At 36.2% G+C, this 22,274-nt stretch overlaps 1 protein-coding gene across 1 annotated transcript; it reads left to right on the plus strand.

The window, feature by feature from the left end:
* The first annotated feature begins 1,725 nt into the window (after positions 1-1,725).
* On the plus strand, positions 1,726-19,845 carry RAB3IP (RAB3A interacting protein). Its single transcript, XM_009576615.1, has 8 exons — positions 1,726-1,840; positions 4,406-4,483; positions 4,863-5,066; positions 9,895-10,023; positions 12,330-12,442; positions 15,946-16,045; positions 16,149-16,218; positions 19,479-19,845. The coding sequence occupies exons 2-8, from the start codon at positions 4,418-4,420 to the stop codon at positions 19,559-19,561; spliced, it is 765 nt and encodes a 254-aa protein (XP_009574910.1). The 5' UTR covers positions 1,726-1,840; positions 4,406-4,417; the 3' UTR covers positions 19,562-19,845.
* The last annotated feature ends 2,429 nt before the right edge of the window (positions 19,846-22,274 follow it).

Consider the following 22,274-nt stretch of genomic DNA (forward strand, 5'->3'; position numbering starts at 1 on the left):
TTCTTTAACCTCTTCTTTTTTCCAGTATTTTTTTTCCCCTTTGGCTTTTTATATTTCTTTTTCCTTCTCTTCCCTCCATCTGTCGCTATTTTCCTGCTGCCCTTTTTTTTTTTTTTTTTTTAAGAGAGAGAGAGATAGGTCGCTGTGTGCAGAATAGTAGCTAGTAAGTAAGAGTTGACTACTATTTGAGAAATACCATGTTTGGAAAAAACCCATCATTTAAGTGGTACCTTTCAAAATAGTTAAAAGGTTGCATATGGAAGGCAAAAAATCAAAATAGCAAACAAACTAGACTAAAAAATCAATCAAAATGTCCAAAGTTAAAACCAAATAAAAGAAGGAAGAAATAATGCCTTTGTTACTAAATGAGTCTAGGACAGTCCTTAAACACTTGTTGAATTTAGACGGGACCCTTCATCTTAGAGGAAAATCTATTGCCAGTTTCACTGCAGAAATTGAGAGCAAGACCTAGTATCAGCATGCTACAAGGCAAGATGTAGTTTCCCACATCGTTGCGTACAACATGACTCAATCATGAAGACTTTGGGAGAAATACTAACCACCTCCCAGAACGATAAGGGAAGCTGCCATTTGGGCCTTTTTATGACTCTGTAGTGACTGACCTCCCAGAGTTTTCTGAAGGCAGCTGTTTTCTTTACTGGTTTCTGGAGGTTTTCAAAGCAAATCATTGCTAGATTGTACTTGGAGTCTTTAACATGTCAGTGACAGGCTTGGGTCCTGCATTTCAGGAGCGATGGTAGTGTAATAGTTAGCTTGGCAGGGGGAAGAGAAGAGAAGGAAGAAGTAGATGGGGACGGGAGAGGAATTATGGCCAGAAAAAAATGCTTGAAAGGTCAGAGTGGGCTGTCTGCTGCTTTTCTTTCCCTTACTTTTTCTCTCCATCATTCTCTTTCTTGCAAGAGATTCCAGGGTTTAATGGTTGGGAAAGGGGAGAGGACCTCCTCCTTTCAAATTCCTTTTTGTAGTTCTCTGCAAATTACCCCACTTTTCCCTCAGACTTGGGACAATACAGATGAGATTGGGCATGTGTAACGCTTATACTGCCAAATCTGTGTTAAAATCTTACTGTAAAAGTGGTGTGGTCAGGCCTTCCTCACTCATATTTTAGTCGTGTAGACAAATAACATTTTGAATTTCATTAAGTTGCTTTAACTTGATATATGTATCTGCATTAACAAGAGCAAGGCTATAATTACAGTATGATTTTGGAATGGTATTAGTTGTAAGGAGATATGCAGGAGACAATATTTATAGTGAAATACGCTTTAAGATTCTTCTAGAATTGGGATTGTCTTGAGACAAGGCTTTTTTTGAATTCTTTTTTTTTTAAAAAAAGGATTACTTTCTTTAAGTGTCTGTTAAGAAGTGGGCAAACAGAACTGGTATTCTGTCTATCCCAATAATTAATTTGATCTGTATTTTAAGTGACTTTAGTCTTCTATACTTTCAGGAAAAAAAACTTTTTTTTACTTCAGAGAATGTCTAGGTTAGAGATACTTTATATTGGCCTGGTATGTTGCTGTATAGCAGGAAGAATAGCTATATGTATTAATTTAATTACATCTAGTATTAAGATTAATATTTTGAAAGGCTTTGTTTAGCAAAGGTTTTATGTTCCTCTGATTTTTTTTTTTTTCTTTTTCTCCCCTCTCTCTGTGGTATTAGCTTTAAAAGGCCAAATTACTACTCTAAGTCAGAATAAATAACTTTCAATTTTCCATAGGAGCTGAAGTTAAAAGATGAAGAATGTGAAAGGCTTTCTAAAGTGCGAGATCAACTTGGACAGGAATTGGAAGAACTTACAGCTAGTCTGTTTGAGGTTTGTTGGAGTCTTCGATGTGATATACTTAAAGGAAGCTGAGACAGATGTTTTATGTAGAATCAGTATATTGTATGCTGAATTTTTCTGCAATAAGCTTATAAAGGGATTTGTGTCCTGAAGACCCGGGTGTGTTGAAGTAGAGGCTTAAGAGCAAGCAGTAGACTTTTCACTTAGATGAAAGAGACCTTGTTGAGCTTGTCAATCTGCCTAGATACAAAACGAAGAAAATAAGGAAAATATATCAGAAAACTTAAAACTATTTAGGCTTATTTTTTGGCATAACTATTTTGAGACAGCTTCTCTGTCTGACAACAAGGCTATCTAGATAAGAGCTAAACTTGGGGTTGCCATGGTGACTAAATAAAAAAATAACGTAGTTCCAGATCAATGGAGGTAGCAAGTACATGACTTAACCATGCTTTCAGCTTTTGAATTTTGGGTCTGGCAGCATGCTACTCCCACAAACTTGAAAAGAAACATTAATACTGAGTGATGCACCAGGGTGGAACCTGGTTACCAAGTGAGAAGCCTGAACTTTAAGTGGAACCTTTTCATTTGAGAAAAAGGCGGTAGCGCCAGCAAAGATTGTGCACTTGTATTACATAGAAAAAAATCTTAAATCCATACTTGAAGCAGGATCAGTTCTCATTTTATCATAGGAATATATATAGGAATGCCTAGAGGCTAAATTGTGATACCTATAACTGTCAGAATAAATTTCATAATCCAGAGATGATTTATATGTTTACCAAATTGTAAGTATTGGTTTTCAGCATATGCATAAAGGTACAACATCAGGTATGTTTTACAAACAGTATTTAAACCTATGATGTTGCATTGGTGTAAAAGTGCTATTAAAACCTTGAAAATACTGACATTCAAAAATCAAATTACAAACTGCTCTGTGCGTTGGCAACACATTTTATTTCATCATCCCAGTAGGGCAAAGTTACTGAAAATATTAAGCAGTTCCTGTGTATAGAGGATAAATGGGAGAGTGGAAAGGTACTTTTTAGCATAAATACTTGTGTGTGTTGGGGGGGAGGAAAATGTGGGGCAGGTTTTTTAGCTGTAGAGGAATAAAAATAAAATCATCGGTGAAATTTTATATTAATGACACTTTATAACTTAGAACAATGTTACCAATTTGTTAAAGCTGTGTTTGAAATATAGCGTATTAGTAATAATTAATTGAGTTTTAATTATTCAGAACTCCCAACTGTTGTGGGCATGTCACTTGAATTTTCTTTTGTGATTTGATTTCACTAAGAGGCCCTGACAAAACACAGTGTTGCGGTTTCTTGATTTTTGCACTGGGATCTACAGCCCTTGAATTCATCTTCTATTCTGAATCCCACTAATTGCAGTGACCATATAAGTGGATATGCTGAAGCTTCTATTAATGCATCTCAATAGAGGATCGAGACTTGTTTTGCACAGCTGGGTGTATATATTACATTATTACACTGTAATAGCACTGTAACATGCTTTGCTTTCAAAGGTGCATCACTAAGCAGAAACTGCATGGTCAATGTTAAATGTATTTGTACACATTGTATAAATGTGTATGTTCCCATTCCTGCATGTGTCTGTTGTTACTTAAGAGAATTTTACAAACCCATATTATACAGCTGTGTTGTATGCCAGTGGGAGTCAGATCTTTTGGTATGATGATGTATGAACTTTTTTGTTCTATTTATATAGCGTCCAGATACGTGCTAGGCGCTTTACAGATATGAGAAGGATCGTATTCCAAGTAATTTAGTTGGTGGCTCTGATCTTTCAATCTTTGTTGCCTTCAGTAAGTACCAAGTAAGAACAGTAATTTGATCACAGGCGCAAATTGCTGGATCAGAGCCTAAACAAATACATTATGCAGACAAAAGGCTTAGAGGTATGAGGTAAAAGGATGTTTAAAAAATTCCCAGTCCTTTTACACTTTCTTCTTTATTGGTTTAGCCTTGTTTCTTTACTTGGATTGGTTTTTAGTGCTTTTTCTGTTCTACTTCAGAAATGTTTATTAATCCATGAACTATTTTAAGCTGTTGCTTCGTCTGTTTTATTGATGGTAAAAATTTAGACTTCATATTTGTTGGACCAGTTCCTTCATGCAAAACTTATAGTTGACTATAACTGGTTATTCTGGCTAGAAGAAGGGAGAAGTTCTTTTGAATGTGCTACTGTGCTCATGTTACTTTTGTTGCTGCTGGTTGAGTCTTTCTCTTGGGGGTCAAGGAACTTGACTTGTCAGCCACTGAAGCGTAACTGGAGCCTGGCGTCCATGACAGGTATTGTTCCTGCTGGAGGGGGTTGGGTGGAGTTGCTGAATTTCTGAATCTGGGCTCAGGACCAAGGGGAAGAAACTTGGTGGGCCAGTGATGAATCCAAATGATAGATTTGTAGATATTTTTTGGTATGTAACTATTTAATTTCAGATTCTTGCACAACTTACTATTCACAACTAGTCTCTGTGAAGCAAAAGTATGTCCTTAGTTTTTGGTATTTTTACTGGATCTTGTAAATTTGTGTGAAGCATTTATACTAGCTAAACGTTTTTTATAGGAAGCACACAAAATGGTTAAAGAAGCTAATGTCAAACAAGCTGCAGCAGAAAAGCAGTTAAAAGAAGCACAGGGAAAGGTGAGTTTTTTCCGACTTGCTTGCTTTGTCTTTTCACATGGTTATAAATCTAAAGTGTGAATCATAAAGCTGTAAATAGAGCATTACCTGTATGCATTATTAAAATATATACTAAGTTGTTTTGGGTTACCTTGACATATTCTTAGCTAACACCTGTGGGCATAGAGCTGGTGTTTCAGCATCATATCAGATAGCAAGGTGCATAGGAAGCCAGTGTTACTACAGTGTGCGATTGCATAGGCATCTGTGTGTTAGTATTTTGGAAGATGAAGTTTTGATTTGAACCAACATAACTGGAAATTTTGTTAAATGATTTAACATAATTCATAGCCTAATATGATATTTTTGTTTGTTAATGACTTTATTCCTGCCCCCCAAGATCGATGTCCTCCAGGCTGAAGTAGCAGCATTGAAAACACTAGTACTGTCTACTTCACCGACATCTCCAATTAAGGAGTTTCAGTCTACTGGAAAAACTCCTTTTAAGAAAGGCCATGCAAGAAACAAGAGTACAAGCAGTGCTATGGGTGGCAGTCATCAGGACCTTACCATGATGCAGCCAATTGTAAAAGACTGTAAAGAGGTAACAGTACAAGGATTGTCCTCTTTTTGCTGATAAGCTGGCTTTATTGTTTTGTTTTACTCACAGTGAATCTAGTATATATTAAATCTTCATGTAATACTGACTATTTTAGAGATATTTTTCATTAATGAAAGAAAACTTTTCTTACATACTAATAGGTGGTGATTTTTCCAAATCTTGTTTACCTTTAAACCATTAAGGGAGGATGAGGTAAGATTTGAAATACTGGAATCAATAATTTAAAGATGGGAATTTAAAAAAAAAAAAAGAAAAATACAATATAACTGAATGATAAGTCCTGGTGGCTTTTTACAAAGTCCATCACCAAACTTTCATAAATGTTTCATAAACTGTCATAGAAAAAAGGAAGAGTCATTTTATAGATCAATAATGGGTGAAAGAGGCCAGGAAAAAGATGGAATCAATGATTTATTAGAGAACAGGAGGAGAGTTACCACTGGAGTCCCAGAGGGGCCTGTGATTTTCCTTAATCTACTCATGTAATTGAAAATGAGTAAATAATGAGGTGACAGGTTGGTGCTTGAGTCCTTGGAATGGTAGTAGCAAAAAGTGACCGAAGAGTTGAGAAGGACCTCATGGTACTGAGTGGTTTGTAGAATAGCAGATGAAATTCAAAATCAATAAATGAGAAACGAGGCATCTAGGAGAAAATGTAACTCTAGCAGACAGGCAGTTGTGGACTTAGAAATAGCTACATTGTGCTAGGAAAAAAAAAAAAAGTTGTGTACTTGTGGATAATTCTCTGAAAATACCATCTCAGTGCTCAGTGGTGGTCAAAGACCCACAGAGCCTTAGAAGTTGTTAGGAAAGGAATAAATAGCAACAGAAAAAGCATTATATTGCTCTATAAACATGTAGTAAATGTGTGTGTCTATGCATGCAGCTATGATATCTTCATCTTGGAAAGGACATACAGAAAATATGAGGAAGTGTGACATAGATGGTCAATCCTGTGGAAGTATTTCTGTGTAGGAGAGACACTTGAGGCAGAACAAAAATCTATACAATCACAGGTGACATGGGGAAGATGAATGGTGAACAAATATTAATAATTTCTTGTCATAAGAAAACTCTGGAAGCTAAAAGGAAAATCGTTTTCAGTCAGTACATAATGAACCTTTACAACTCATTGTCACGAGGTAGCAAGATTAAAAATATAAATGTGTTCAAAATGTAGTCATGCAAAGTGACAAAAGAAAAGCCTGTCAAGGTACATAGAAGATAGATATGACATTTGGCTTAGGAAGCTTCTTTAACTACAGATTGCTAGAAGTTGGGAGACTGTAAAATTAAGACACATCATTGTCTTTCCTCTCATACTGCTCTGCAGCCAGCTCTGTGACTGCTTGCCATTGTCAGAGGGGTAACAGGCTAACTGGAACTGTAATGTGATTCACAGCGGCCATTTTTATGCTTTGTCTTGTCAGTCATCATTAAGTGCATTTATACTATACACCTTTTTACTATAAATCTAGAAAATAAAGGCATTTTCCAGTTCCTGTTTCATACTTGGGCTTAGGAGGAAAAAAAAAAAAAGCTTTACATCCTGCCTGCCCACTTTCACTGGTGTCCAGGATGTTTTCCTTATTAAAATTAAATCCTTGTTGCTCTTCAGAAAGATGCAAACAAAAGGGGAGAGCTGGGATGGAATCCAGTTACTTTGTAAGCATCACAATGAGGTCATGACTCAATGAAATTTTCAAGTGTCGGGCAAGAGCGGGAGAAGGGAGAAATCCGTTTTGCCTCAATTTCTTGTGGAGAGAAAGTGGTGAATGTGAAGGACATGCTGCAGAAGGTCCAGTTTGCCTGACATTTTTCTGTAGTTCAGTCTCCTTTCTGTTGGCTGCATAAGGAGACACTTCGAGGCTGATTGAGGCTGCTCAAAACAGGTGACTGTTTCTTCCAGTGACAGCCCAGGGAATCAGTAAGAAACACACGAATTTTCCACCCACTGGGACTTGAGTCTTTCTGTCTCTCTTCTGAGCAGGAATATTTAACGGAGTGCAACATGGGGTGAAGAAAGCAAGACTGCCTCTGGCAAGGTGGTTAGGACATTGTTTTAAGCAGGGGAGACATGCCTTCCCTACTGCTTTCGTTATCCAATGCTTTGTGGTTTTGTTTACTGCTTTTGTTTATTGTTGGTCTAAGGTAAATGTTTTTGCATCTCTGGGGGCTGGGTCTGAAACCCTAGTTCTGTCCCCTTCTTGCTAAATGTTCTTGCCACTGAGTCTTTGCCTGTCGTTCTTCTGATTTTGAGTGACTCGGCTTCAAAAGAGGGGCTGAGAGTACCCTTGCTCTCAGCAGTGTGGTGTGGGGAATATAGCTTTGGACCCTTATGGAGATTCTACCACCCAGAGATGAGCATTTCGAGATGTTAGATGGAGTTGGGTGTAAAATACATGTCAACTCTGAGGTTTCTTTGTGGGATGTAGACAGAGTTAGAGTGGCTGTCTGCTAAATTGCAGTGGAGCCAGAAAGGTGCCAACATCCCAGAGAAATATTTCCTAGCATGTGGGACTAACCTCTAGGATAAGTAGACATGTCTAATTAATTTAGGTATTAACAGGATTTAGGCAAGCTGAATAGCTGCCTGGATCATAGGCAGGCAGGTAGCACCCCACCCACTCAGCGTAAATGCTGATAAATGCATCAGTGTTGTTCAAAGAGCTGAAATGTTTCTCTGATGTTGTATTTTACTATAAAATGAAAGCATTAAAAGTTTAACTAGAATTATTATTACAATTGGCTGTTTATTTAATTGCAGATTATCAAAACTTTGATCTAGTGAAAGCACAAGTAGAGACATGTAGCACACAGTGTAGGTTGGAAAGGAAAAGCATCAAGCTATATTCCCTGAGCAGTTTTTTCAAGGCAGCTTTTTTATAAATTGCAGGTTTGGGTGAAATTGAGTTAAATTTAGAAAATAACTGAGTTAATAGGAAATGCATCTTAATTTTTAGAATCATATAGTACAAATCAAAAGTGGCTTTTGTCCGCTGATATCTCTTGATTATATTCATTTTAAAGCCAGACCTGAGATGGGTTTTAAGGTATGGGAAATATTCCTTTAGGGAGCGAGTTACACCTATTGAATTTCATTGTACAATGAGGTTGGTGGCTTAGCAACCAGAACATTTATGGACTAGCTTAATTAAGATGGTTTTTCCTGATTGCACTTGGGTGTAAGGCAAGTAGCTCTAATGGAAACCAAATCAGTCTAATTTTTGTAGGTTCTTTTTCAAGGAAAAAAAAAACCAAACCAAAAATTACAAAAGAACTCCCCAAAATATACACATAAAAGAATGGCAAGGTGCTGGGAGCTCAGAGAAGGGGTAATGCGTGAGGAAGGAGCAAAAGGCTGAAAGAGCTTGGTTCAAAGCAGTGTACTGCTCTTTTCAATAGGATTAAAAATCAATTATTTTAATTTTTAGCATGTTATTTTCCCTCTTTCATTATATCATCTATATTATCTGGTTTTAATATTACAAAATTTTAAAATCACATCCTGGCTTATCTTTGGCCTGCAGCATACATCCCTTCCTATAGCTTTAGGTTTGGGTTTTAGGAGTATAGGTCTGCTATAGTACAAGAAAGGGATTTAACAACCACTTGGAGGGGAAAGGTGCTGAAGTCTGTGTCAGCAGAATGTCAAAACCAGTCTGAGTATGGTGGTGCATCTGAGGAGCAGGATGGTATTGCATATCCCATTGGGGGCTGGCATTAGTCTTTTACGTTGGATTAGGAGTATGCATTGGAAGCACTCATCCCCACTCTGCTTGGTTCATGTCTTGGAGCAGTATTGGTGCCCGTGAACAGGATCCTTCTCAAGTAATCCTAAACCAGATGATGTGCTCTGGGAGTATCTCGGTGTGCTCCAGCTGTTAGTGGGTAGCCAGCTACCCCCACGTCCCATAACGCAAACGTGGATTTTGTTAGCAACCTAGTACCAGTCTCCTGAATGCCAGACTGTATAGGTGCCTTCCCACTGCTAAACTGATCTCAGCATGGAGATGACAAAACAAGGTGTTTTCAAAGCAGGAAGAGATGGGTTTATCTAACACAGAGGATGCTTACTCCTAGCATGATTTAATGGGTTGTTTTACTATTTCTCCATTGACTAGAGGAGCTGTGGGGGAAGCTATGGGGGCTCATAAATCATGCCCAGTGAATATCCTTGCCTTCCTGTTGTACCATGGTATAGGAGAGAGTTTGGGCATAAAGATGAAAAATGAAGAATAAGAGTATAGTTTTAATTGATTTGTAGATTGGATTCCTGTTTTCCTGTGTTAGTATGTTTTATTTTAGCGTTCCGATAGCAGTGTGTTATATTCAGATGCAGGGTCAACGTATAAGATGTCTAGGATTGCATTTGTTTTCTTTAGATTTCTTTGCTTTTCTGTAACTCACAGAAATGGAGATGGACTAAAATACTGTAATGAAGATGCATCAAGAAGAAAATTATTTTTTGGCTTTTTTCTGTTAAACAATCAGTTAAGTTTTTCAAAGCTATTCTGGAAGCTTAGGAAATGGGGGAGGGGTAATTCGCTTGTCCGTGGTGTTGTGGTGACCAGTCAAGGCATTATCTCTGTGTCTTGAAAATGGTATGTTTTGATTTGCTTATATTTACAGTCTTAGGAAAGTGGATTTAAGAAGGTGTTCATAGCTGGGGCACGATAGCATTCTTTCACAGTGCAATGGAAAGCATTTAGTTTTAATGCTCATTATTTACCTGTGGATATTTGCAAATGATAGACACTAGTGTGATAATTGCAGTACTAAAGTATGTGAATCTTTGTGTGTGTTCTAGGCTGACCTATCTTTGTACAATGAATTCAGATCTTGGAAGGATGAGCCTACTATGGACAGAACATGTCCTTTCTTGGACAAAATTTATCGGGAAGATATTTTTCCATGTTTAACCTTCTCAAAAAGTGAGGTAATGGAAATAGTCTAAATGTGGTCGCTGACGCTTTTCCCTTAAATACGTTACATGAAGCCAATAGACTGTATTAAAATTTTTTTCATATGAAGTTTAACCATTTTTGTTTCATTAGAGTGTGACAATTTACAGTGAAGTGCTGACGTTTAGTCTGGAGTATTGAAATGATAATTTTTTCTTAACTAGTTCATTTATGCTATTCCAGATAATGGCCTTTTTAGGTCTACTCCTTCACATGTTACTCCTGTCTGGCAGAATCCTTCACATGTTATTCCTGTCTGGCAGTTTGTAGGAATGGATGGTGGGTTTTTTCCTAATATTTCAAAGATACTGCTTTGTAGAAAGTGTCCGGTCACTGTCTCTTGTTTATATAGGGGGCAGTAGAGACCAATATATTTAATTTTGTGGACCAGTTTTCTCTCATATCAACCAGAGCAGGCTGCAAGCACAGTCTGGGTGTTTTCTTGAAGAGAGGTTTGAGTTACAAAAATTAGACTTCAAGATTTGATATGATTCAACAGGGGCAGTTTGGGAATATGGTTGTAGAAGAAACGAATTATGAGACTTTTTTTTCCTTGTATTATTCCCACATACTCTCCCATACAGAGGAAAGACTGGAGTTTTACCCATTCTGGGAATAATGTGGAACCGATTCCAGCTCCAACTGCTTCACTTAGTTTTTGTTCTCAAGCAGTGTTTACAGGCTGTAGCTGTGATACCAGTCTCTAGGGGAAAGGGACCATATTCTTAGATATTTATTAAAATAAGAATAACAATTTTTAAAGCCGTCGGACTTGATATTTTTTTTCCCCCAATAAAACTAAACACCTCACATGGAAAATGCTGTGTTTTCTTCGTAATGTTTATCTGTTGTATGTTCTTTTCCCATGCTTTTCATCTGCTGTTACTTGCTGGCCATAAGCATGCATGATCTTTTAGTTAATTGTATACTAGTTCATTATGGTTGCTGTATAGCATCATATGAACCTCTCCCACTAAAAAGTTTAGTTGGTTACTATGGGAATTGAATTGCTTCTGCAGTATGTGTAAGTAGGCCATCCTGTTGTCTTTCCCAGCAATTTCATTTTGTTTTTTTTTCTGCTTCAGTGGTGATATAATTACTGTAGATTTTTATTTCCTCTTAAGAAAAGAATGAGGCTTCTAGCACTTGTCAGTTATATCAGTTATTGTTTCCAGATGCTGTGCTTAGTGAACAACTTCTTTTTTCACTGGAATATCGATAAACTAATGTGCAGTTAAACCAAACCATAAACTACACATATATTGTGTTTTTGAATAATTGGAAATGCAGTTATCTGAATGGTTGAAGTATTACATTAACTGTCAGTAGCCTCTTGTGTATATGTGTAGTGTTTTGCTTTTGGGAGGTGGCAGAGAAAGACTATTTTATATGGACTACTTTAATAGTAACATTCTGTTTTTAAAATATTCAAAGTGCAATAGAAAAATATCTTTATTACTCAGGTAGGAACCATAGCACAGAATTATTTCACTAATAACATAAATTGCACCTTCTTTTAAATCAAATAATGGCTATTACTTGTCCATACTTAAACAGTAGTCTTGGGCAAGCGTTGAGTCCAATCAAGCAAAATGAGCATATTTCTAGTGTCTTATGATTGTGTGTTTAAAAGAATTAACACAAAAAGCCTGAGCAAAGCTGCACTTTGTTTCATGAAGTTGATGTTTTAACTAGACTTAGTGTTTAAAAGCTGCAGCTGGCTTTTCTATATATTATATTGGCTTTTCTTTATATTGTTCAGTCTTGCTTGTTTGAACACCTTTCTAAAGCTATCTTTGGCTGAAAGACAGTGACATAATATTTACTTGTTTTTTGCAAGATAAGGAAGCATGCTACATCATTTTGTGTTTCCATAGAACACAATAAAATCAGCAATTTTTTTAAATAAACAAAGTTTGTGCCGTATCCAGTCTCTGACAAGAACATTGCATGTACAAATGTGTGTGCTATTTGAGCTTAAGAGGAATGACTGAAAATACAGTTAGCATTTTAAACATGCTTGACTATATTCCCAGCTGTAAAGGCAGTTACCTTGCCTCAGGGAGGGCAGGGTTATTTGGAGGGCAGAATTTAAACAGGAGACTGGAAATGGGACCTCTTGCTCACGATGAAAGCAAAATCTCATTTGTAATTGAATTTCTATTTGGTGAGTTGATTTTTTTCAGTGTTCCTAACTTTACAGAAGAAGAAATATGTCACTGCTTTGAGGCAATGGATAACGCAGAGCTGTTTTTAACTGCTTTCTAAATTTCTCTTGCAGTTGGCCTCAGCTGTTCTGGAAGCTGTTGAAAACAACACTCTGAGCATTGAACCTGTTGGCTTGCAACCTGTTCGATTTGTGAAAGCTTCTGCAGTTGAATGTGGGGGACCAAAGTACGTTAAGCTAACAGACAGAGGGGAAATCTTGACTCATTTGAGATAACTTTTGGATTGAGAAAACTGCTATCAACTGATCACCTCAGTCAAATTTGTGTATTTAAACTTTATTTCCTAAAATCTAAGACTTCAAGATTGCTGTTACAAAATTTTATGGGAAAAGTAAGCAACTAATAAATTAAGCTTTAAAAAAGACGAATATAGAACAAACCTTTAGGACAAATTCCCTTTTTTGGGAGAGCTGTTTACTTCACTTATGATGCATTGACTGCAAAAGTAACATTCACTTCTTTGGAGAAGACCATCCTGATACTTAAAACAGGTGCTTTTGAACTAGGGGCTATCACGTGGAAAGCATCATGAAAGAAATAGGCATTGAAGTAGTACAGGCTGAATATTGGACATCTGGAGTATTTGTGGCATAAGAAATTTAGGACATACATAGCACGCTGACAAAGGTAGCTGAAGGATTTGAGAGGAGATATATAGAGTAAATCCTCTGAATTTGAGCAGGAGGAATGTAATGAAGTGGTAATGAAGGTGAAGGTGAGTTTGAACCTAAAGCAGGAAGTATGCTTGAATGACAGGAAGGTTATTTTAGAAATTTTTGAATGGTCCTAGAGTAATCTGAAGCAAGACTTGTTGTCAGGTACTGATACAGACATTAAAGTTAGGTCGCACTGGGGTTTTGATGGATGTGGAGGAGAAGGAAGGGATTTGTAGTGTGCTTTAGTGTATGTCAGGGTTAGAGCAAACAAGGTCAGTGTTAATCTGGAGCCTTCCAAATCTTGAGAAAGCCTTGACTTTTCTGTTGGAGATCTTTTGGACAAGTTGACAATTCTCTCTGTAATGCTTGTTTTGACAGAGCTCAATTTTCTGATAGAAAACTTGCATCAAAATGTTTTCATCTGGCTTTTAAGATTTTTTTTCTTTCTCATTGCTGTTGTTTTTTAGTTCTTGTTTTTCCTCTGTCTTTGAGTGGAAGAGAATATATTTAACATATTTCAAAATGTTTTACTTTCTCTTTAAAGAAGCTGTATAAAATGAAAATTGTGTTTTATAACTTAGTATTTGATCCTTTCTAGCCTAAAAAATTCAGGCATTTGTATATTCTTCAGCTTACCCCTGTCACCAGAAAACACACTTTTTGAGCTGTAACAGCCCCTCATCAGAAGGGTCTACCACCAATAATGGAGCTAGTCAAGGGGTGGTGACTTCAAGTCCAAGATACACCATTGTGAGCTGCGTTACATGAATGCATTAGAGAATCAGGACAGCCAGAAGCTACTGAAACGAGTCATCTGTCATTAAAGAGCAATTGGCAAATTGATTTAAAAGCATTGGGGTTCAAGCAACTTCCCTACGTCTTGACATGATGAAATACTTACTCAAAAACAGGAGACTCGGTTGCATCATTCAGAAGTTTCATGAGATTTTTAACCTATTTTCTCCAGTGTAAGATAAATTTTTAATAAGAACTTATGTAATCCTTAAGTAGTTGGCTAGGTATAGATTAATGTTTTGAAATGACTATGCAAAAATTGTAATTTAGTTACTTTAGATGTATCAAAAGGCCAGGCGTACTCCTTTCTCCCTTTTTCTGCTGTCATGTAGTGACAAAAACTTTTGTGGTATTGCATGTAGATAAGTGATAGGTAAGGAATATGCAGTATTTAAGTGTAATTTGACAGTATATGTGCTTTGCCTTATATATGATTACTGGCACTGAATGGGAAACAGGTGTTCCAGTTTTCACTGAATCAGAGTAGCAGTTTCACATTTTTTATTTTTATATGGTGCAAAGCACTATTTTTATTGAAACCATGTTCTTAAATAGGTAAGAAAATATAGACAAACTGTAAATAAATAATAACAAAAACTAGAGTAATGTTTTTAAAGGAATTATTTTATTGTACAATTGCCTGGGGGATGGGGGAACAGATGCATAAAATAGCAGGTAATAGCCCAAGAGCAAAATAAGAAGAGGAGGGCGGAGAGCTTGTGATAATAATGAAGAAAGGTTCTTGATATACAGAAGTTATTGAATGGTGCCTGTGATGGTGTGTAGTAAGTGCTGCCTTAACGAAAGACAGCTGGGTTTCCCCACAGGATTCGAATAATTGTCCCCATGGGGAACAAAGCACTAAGCAGCATGTGTGCCGAACAGCGCAGAACTGAGTCATTAGTAGTAACCGTCAGGCCAGCCTTTAACCTGGTGTGATGGAAGATAACATATAGAAGGTAATTCTATAGCCAGAAGGAAAAAAGGGCTTTATTTTCCTAGTGTTGAAAGTCTGTCTGTCTTCTCAAAAGCTTGACTGAAATTGCGATCAGCTTGCTTCAGCTACTGTAGGATTTCTTGGATCAATGGACTGCTGTCAGTCCTCATAAATTGTATGGAAAATCATATACACTCTTCAGTTTTCTCCTGTCTTACATGGTTCTGTGGACCAGCTGCAGGCTATTTAAAGGGGCCTCTGAGCCACTGTTTGGAACCACAGAAGCTTAGTAATTTTTGTTTCACTTTTGAAATGCTGCTTTTTCTTAGACTCCCTAATTTTGTGAGGTAGAAATGGAAGGGAGAAGAGCCAGCAGCTTTTAAAATCAATGAAACAGTGGATGCCATGACAACCCAGTTCATCTGAGATGCTGCAGTATAGAAATTCCAAATAAATAAAATTCCCATTTTATTTACATTTATTAAGATTGTATTAGTAGCAGTTTCTTCAAGAGATTCAAACCTTCTTTTTCCAAATAATGTTGGAGGAAATTTTTTAAAATTCTTTACCTTTTCCTGAATTGTTTTTTGGGAAGAATTTGTGGTGACTACTGACCTTTTCTTGTTCCTGAATATGACATACTTGCAATACACCAGAAATAGTAAATTTGATTATTTTACCATCACTTTTTATAATGGTAATGGAAAGAATTATTGCCAGGCAGCCTATTTTCCTTTGTCTCAAATTATTTTATACTCTGAATATAAAATACGATTTCAATTTGGGCATAAATGCAAAGCTGGTCTTAGAACGCATCTGAGAGAGGCTTCAGAGAATTGACTGCTATTCTGTAGGGCTCATACTTATGATGAAATGCGATATCAAGCAGAATTTTTAAAAAAATCTGTTTACTTGTTGGCATCAACTGATAATTTAAACAATGTTTATTTCATGTATGAAGAGTTAATTAAAGAAATCCCACCGTTCCAGAGTTGTCAAGCCAGCTTGAATTAGTGAATATGGAAGTACATGACCAGAGCTGAAGAAAGTTTTAAAAATCAGAAATGCATCATGATGCACTGGTATTGAAACAAAATTAGTCCTTGTGGAACTAAAATAATTGACAACATAATGTAATAATTGCAACTTGTAAAATGAAGGCAGAGACTCAGGTATCTGTGCCAATATGAAGCAATTACATTAACACCTTAAACACATGCAGGTGTTTAGACATTAATGTCAGGTTTGTTTAGTAAATCATGCAAACTTTATGTTTTGTAGGAAGTGTGCTCTCAGTGGACAAAGTAAGTCATGCAAGCATAGAATCAAATTAGGAGATTCAAGCAGTTATTACTACATTTCTCCTTTCTGTCGTTACAGGGTAAGTAGATTTACTGTGATTTCATTTTGAGTAGTAATTTAGTTATTTTTCCATACCATTATACAAAATGATATTAACCACCATTATTTTTATATGGGTTCAGATCACTTCTGTGTGTAACTTCTTTACATATATTCGATACATCCAGCAAGGACTATTGAAGCAGCAAGATGGTGAGTAGGAAATTGTATTTGGCATATATAAATAGAAATTTACATAGTGCATGTGCCTAAAACTTTCTATCTGTGCACAATAGCAATGACCTGACATTACAGGAAAGCTATCTGTTGGTAGTCATTGTTGTAATTATGAGAATTTGGTGATATCCCACACTCCAATAAAGTTTTTTTTTTTAAGAAAAATTCAAACGCAGTGATTTTTAGTCCATCTAAAAACCTCTTATGTTATTCAGTAAGAAATGTTATGAAAAATTCTGTAACGAGAGGATTTAGTCACAGTTTTTCTACACGGTATTAAAAATACAAGGCTCTTTCACAGAATATGGAGATACTTTAAACCAAAAAAACTTCAGTTTGGTTTGATCTGGGCCATTTTTTCTTCTTTCACTTGGTGTTTTGGTGTATCTTCTCATTTTGTGTATTGAGAACTCAGACAGCCCTTCTTGCCAGACTATCTTTCAGGGAGAACTGGCAAGGGTGACAATATTTTGGGTTAAATTGTAAAAAAAATAAGCAAAATACTGTAATCGTTTGTCTGAGTGCAGCTGAGATGTGAGGTCTCGGTCATTGCTGTGGCATGTCAAAGTCTCTTGATTAGGGCTGTGGTGGTAAATGTATCTGACAATGTAAGGCTTGATTATCCCCCGCCCCCAAAAGGATATGTCTTTTTTTACTGAATTGCTTCAGGCTGTTTTGTTTTTTCCCCCACCAGAGTTACCTGTTCGCTTTGTTCCTGTCAGAATAGCATATCGAACAACTGCCTATTTAAACTCTGTCTGTGCAGTAATTCAGAAATTTGCTTAACTGTGCTATTCAGTTTCAGTATGTCCATACAAAAGAAGACGGTTATGAAAATGTACGCACTGTATACCTAGTTACTTAATTTTGGAATTTAAAAATATATTGCTTGTTGGAGTTGTAGTTATTGGTCTTCATTTGCAAGACTATTTTACTTGTTTATCACTATAAAAGAAAATTTTGATCATTTGATTGTGTTTAAACTGTACACAATTGATTTAATTGTATTTCCTGTCCAGAGCAAAGAATATTGCCCAACAGCCTTCAGTCCAAGGTTTTTTGAAACAGACCATATCACAGATAGCGGAAGAAGTGTCATTAGCCCTGTGTCAATAGTTGATTAAAGAAATTGCTTTCACTTCTAAAATGTAATTTTTTTTTTTTAGTTCAGTTGCATTTTTGAAAGTAGAGTAAAATAGCATTGTAATGTTTATGGATGTCTGTGCTTTTCATTCTTCCAGTCTTCGAGTCTGTGTGGATTGGCTTCAGAATTTAGCTCCACTTTGCTCTACCTCACCTGTAGTCATCTCTTTGATGTTTCCCAATTTCAAGAGCTCAGTATTTTAGCTACACCCAAATCTTTTGTTTCCATTTCTAACCTGAAATATTCCTGAGCTGATAAATAGAGAGACTGTTCCTTACAAAAAATAATGCTGTTAACTTTCCGTGTCAATGGGAATAACTTTCATGGAATTCACCAGAAATTCACCTATTTCATACACTAAATTATGTTTAATAAAATCTTCAGATGGTGGTGACTTTTACGGATGTACTAGCGTTGCAGAATATCTTGAAAATGTGTTATTTAAGTTTTAATTTGGTTTATAGTTAAAAGGCTTTTACTTTGACTGTTGTGGTTTAACCCGGCAGGCAGCTAAACACCACACAGCGGTTCAATCACTCCCCACTCCAGTGGGATGGGGGAGAGAATTGAGGGGGGAGGGGGAAGTAAAATTCGTGGGTTGTGATAAAGGCAGTTTAATAGGACAGAAAAGGAAGGGAAAATAATAATAATGATAAAAGAATATACAAAATAAGTGATGCACAATGCAATTGCTCACCACCTGCTGACCGATGCCCAGCCAGTTTCCGAGCAGTGGTCGCCACCCCCTGGCCAACTCCTCAGCTTATATACTGAGCATGACGTCATAAGGAATGGAATGCCCCGTTGGCCAGTTTAGGTCAGCTGTCCTGGCTGTGCCCCCTCCCAGCTTTTTGCTGGCAGGGCGTGAGAAGCTGAAAAGTCCTTGACTATGTAAGCACTACTTAGCAACAACTAAAACATCAGGGCGTTATCAACGTTGTTCTCATACTAAATCCAAAACACAGCACTATCCCAGCTACTAGGAAGAAAATTAACTCTATCCCAGCTGAAACCAGGACGTTGACCAAAAGGACCTATATAGTTTCAACTAAAAATTGTTTACTTTGCTATTGAGATAAAGAAATTCAGTTAATATTTTTTTCCATCAAATAATAAAATGTTTTCAGCATTATCAGAATTATTTATTCTTCACAAGAAGTTTTGAAAGAACTTGAGTTTGGTGTTTCAGCTCAATTGTCATCTTTATTAAAAACATAGAATTTGCATTTGTAGCTTTATGCAAATATTTCAACAATACCTTTAGAAGGACGTAGGCACTCATGATAATTGTCTGCTTAATGCATTGCATGTATTTCTGCTCATGCACCATATAATTTTTGAGACAGAGGTCACTTTTGTAAAAAGTGGTTTTTTGAAATATGGTTGGGAAGACCTTGTAGTTGTTGCTCAGGTTAATAACCTTTGTAGTCATTCTACATCATGATCTTGACTGCATGGAAATTATTTTTGACTTGAATAACGATATACTCAATTTTGGTTTGTATTGCTATGCTGTCTAGAAGCTTAAGATATGCACTAGGCTCATCAAGTTTAGCAAAATACAGATGAAATTAAAAAAAAAGGTCTTTTTTCCTCCCCAATTTATTGCTGCTGGCAGATTACTGGTAGAAAAAAGAGGGAAGAAAAAAGATTACAAGTGGAAAAATTACAACAAAATTATAGATTCTGTGATGAAATAATTCTTATCCAACAAGTTCTACTTTTTTTCCTTGCAGTCTTTTAATTTTACAGAAAATGAGTCCAGGGGCAGGGCAATTAAAATGAGAAACAGCAATTAATTGAAGCTGACAAGTAGTACTGATGTATTTTTGTTCCCCAGTTAAAAAAAAAAATCATCTAAAATTTGGGGAATTTCTTATAGGACCATCATTTAGAATTTTTAAAATAAATACTTTAATAAATTTTGTCACAACCAAGCACAAATAGCCCTCACGCATATTAATTCTGGTTTTACTAGATGTTTGTTACTTCTGAAGTTCCCCTAAACTGATGTACAGTGACGCAGTCTGTATACATCAGTTGAAATAAAATATGAATTCAGTATGTTTAATGATATTTCTGTCTTTTTTAGTGGAACAGATGTTCTGGGAAGTTATGCAGCTGCGAAGAGAGATGTCACTAGCAAAACTTGGCTATTACAAGGAAGAGCTCTAAATCTTTTTACTCTTGCGCATGCATGAACTTCATTGAATATACATAATTAAAATTGCTGAATCTTTTTTTGTCACTTGATATTTATTTCCACAAAGTGGGTCCAAGATCTTTCTCCTTTTGCAGATTGCACTAAGAAGTACTGTGATTGTTTCAAACTGACTTATGCTGTACATGCATACATATAATACTTAGTTGAACAAATGTTGTAAGCACTTGCAGGTGTATTAGTGATTGTAATTTACATTTAAAAACAAAACTTCTGATTAAAGTGTTAGACTGAAGCAGTGTCTCTCTTCTGTTCTTTGTGATGCAGAACGATGTGAACCTCCCTGATCAGTCATTCCACAATGTAAAACTGAGATAATTCTATGAAGAGGGAATAAATGCCTGACATTTTCTTCATTGTAGTGTTTAGATACATGTATGTATCTCTCTAGGCATGTATGCCAATACAGTTAACAGACAAGTAGGAGAACCTGGAATTCTTTGAATTGCTGCTTTCCTATATTTTTCATTTTTAAAACAATGTAAGAAGAGAAACATATATAGTGAAGAGTCAACAGCATAATAAATCTGGGTATCTTCTCTCTAAAGTAGGGTGCTTTTCAAACATCAAGGAACAAAAAAATTACTTTGGTCACTCTTTGGTTAGAAATCTGACCTGATCCCTATCTGACTGCTAAAAACTTTCTCTTCCCCTCTAATTTCCTTTCATTAGAATTTTTTCATTCCTTTAAATGATTTTTTTTTCCCTCCTGCTTTTTTGGGATTTCCAGTTTCCAGTGTTTTATGCATCAATTTCCCACAGCTGTCCTTGAAATTGGAAAATATCCATTATGTGATTTCTTTAACATGCTGATGATAATTTCCATATCATGTTAGTAGTTTCTTCACACACACAATTTGCTACAAAGACAACCCAAAAAAGGATGATGGCTTCTTAAGGAAGATGTTTTTTCTGTTCAAGTGCTACTTTTGCACATCAAGTTCAAGTGGTCCTTTTTCCCTGGGCATAGTCTAAGCTGAAAGCAGTTGATTAGGTTACAAGGAACATGCTTGTGGGTATGTGGTAAACTTGCTATGTAAAAGCCCTTTTTGAAAAACACTAGGTCTTGATCATGACAGCCATTTATCACTTACAGATAAGATTAAAGCATTGGCAGGTAAACTGACAAACATTAGAAGTAAAGGCAAGTTTATATAGTTAGTTCTTTAACAAGAAGCATCTTAGTGGTTATAGATTTCTTTTGATGCGGAACAAAAATAGTATTATTCATCAGTGTCTTACTGGAGTGTTCTCTGTTTTCACAAAAGTAAATAGAATGAGCAGTGAAATTTAATACCATACTTGTGTTGCTTGCATGTATATATGCCTGAAAACACTTTGCAAGCCTTGACTTTGATCAGGCATTTCAATGTAAACATTAAACAAAACAATTGAACCTAAATATTTTACTAGTAGTGGAGTATGTCCAGCCCGGGCTATTTCGGTACTGATGAAATACTTTTATCAATCTCCTGTCACTGGGTACTAGTTCCTACTGTAGAAACCTAGAAGAAGTCTACCTTCAGTTGTTAAAACGTGGTTTATTATTTCAGTAATGCTAAGTGAGTTTTACTCACTCTTAGGAAACGAACTGTATTTGTTGGTATTATGTTTTATGTTCGGCTCATAAATGCTTTGTAAATGATTTTTAATCCTTAGTTTACATAATGAAATCAAACCATTTCCAGGATTAGCTACCAGTAGTTAAATGATAGCTGGTAGCTGCTGCAATTCTGACTTAATAATCCTTTACAAGTGTTGCTCATTCAAGCAGAGAGAAGGGGTCGTTTCTATACATGATAGTGTCAAGACATAAATGGTACCTAAAGTTTATTATGCTGAGGTGATTTTCTCACACTAGGGACTACAAAGATGTACCCAGTGTACTTCAGTAGTGATGACTGACTGGCTCGATTACATCAACATCTTGTAAATACTGATCAGCGTGCTTCTGTCTTCAAGGCCCTTCCCCGTATTTCTTTTCTATATTTTTAATATAAGCTGCCTATCACTCTGTCACTGTGAGTGTCTGGGGCTTGTAAAAATTGTGCAACAGTTATTTGTCTGGTGAATATAACTACTTCAGAAAATGGCCTTATTCCAGACTTCTTGACTTCACTGAAGCTTTTGTTCACAACCAAATGCTTCTTACGGATGCCTACTCAAAATGTCTGAATATTTTTCTCCTGTTTGTGTAGGGGTGACAGAAGAGGAGCAATTTTCAGTGTACAAAGATCAATTTAAAGAAAGTGAAATAGGATTTGCTACTAGCCTTAAAAGACTTTTGTTCAATGTTCAGCTTTCCCATATGTTTTTCAATGTTACCTTAGACAAACAGGTTAATCTGTAATTTAGTTTTGTTAATACTAGTAGTAGTAGTAGTAGTAATAATAATAATAATGTAGAAGTTCTGCTTCAAACTGCTGTGAGAGATTATTTTTTTAGAGCAGTTGGATAGTCTGACGCTCAGCTGCTTAAATGGGATAGTACGTATGGTGAAACTGGTGATGGCTTTGCTCTTGCATTTTCGATTACTATTGCTTTCATCAGTAGTATTAATTATATCACCTGTGTGAAAGTACAGAGACAAGATAAGTAATTTTTATTGCTGCATTTTTTTTGCGCATGTGTAATTATGGTTAGTACTGGGACCAAAGGTCCTTAAAA

This window comes from Fulmarus glacialis, unplaced genomic scaffold (assembly GCF_000690835.1).
Source record: "Fulmarus glacialis isolate BGI_N327 unplaced genomic scaffold, ASM69083v1 scaffold14564, whole genome shotgun sequence".
In the NCBI taxonomy this organism is placed as follows: Eukaryota; Metazoa; Chordata; class Aves; order Procellariiformes; family Procellariidae; genus Fulmarus; species Fulmarus glacialis.

Coding starts and splice junctions, on each gene's coding strand:
- RAB3IP (XM_009576615.1), top strand. CDS start 4,418: ATGGTTAAAGAAGCTAATGTCAAACAAGCTGCAGCAGAAAAGCAGTTA. Junction 4,484..4,862: donor TAAAAGAAGCACAGGGAAAG/GTGAGTTTTTTC, acceptor CTGCCCCCCAAG/ATCGATGTCCTCCAGGCTGA. Junction 10,024..12,329: donor TAACCTTCTCAAAAAGTGAG/GTAATGGAAATA, acceptor TTTCTCTTGCAG/TTGGCCTCAGCTGTTCTGGA.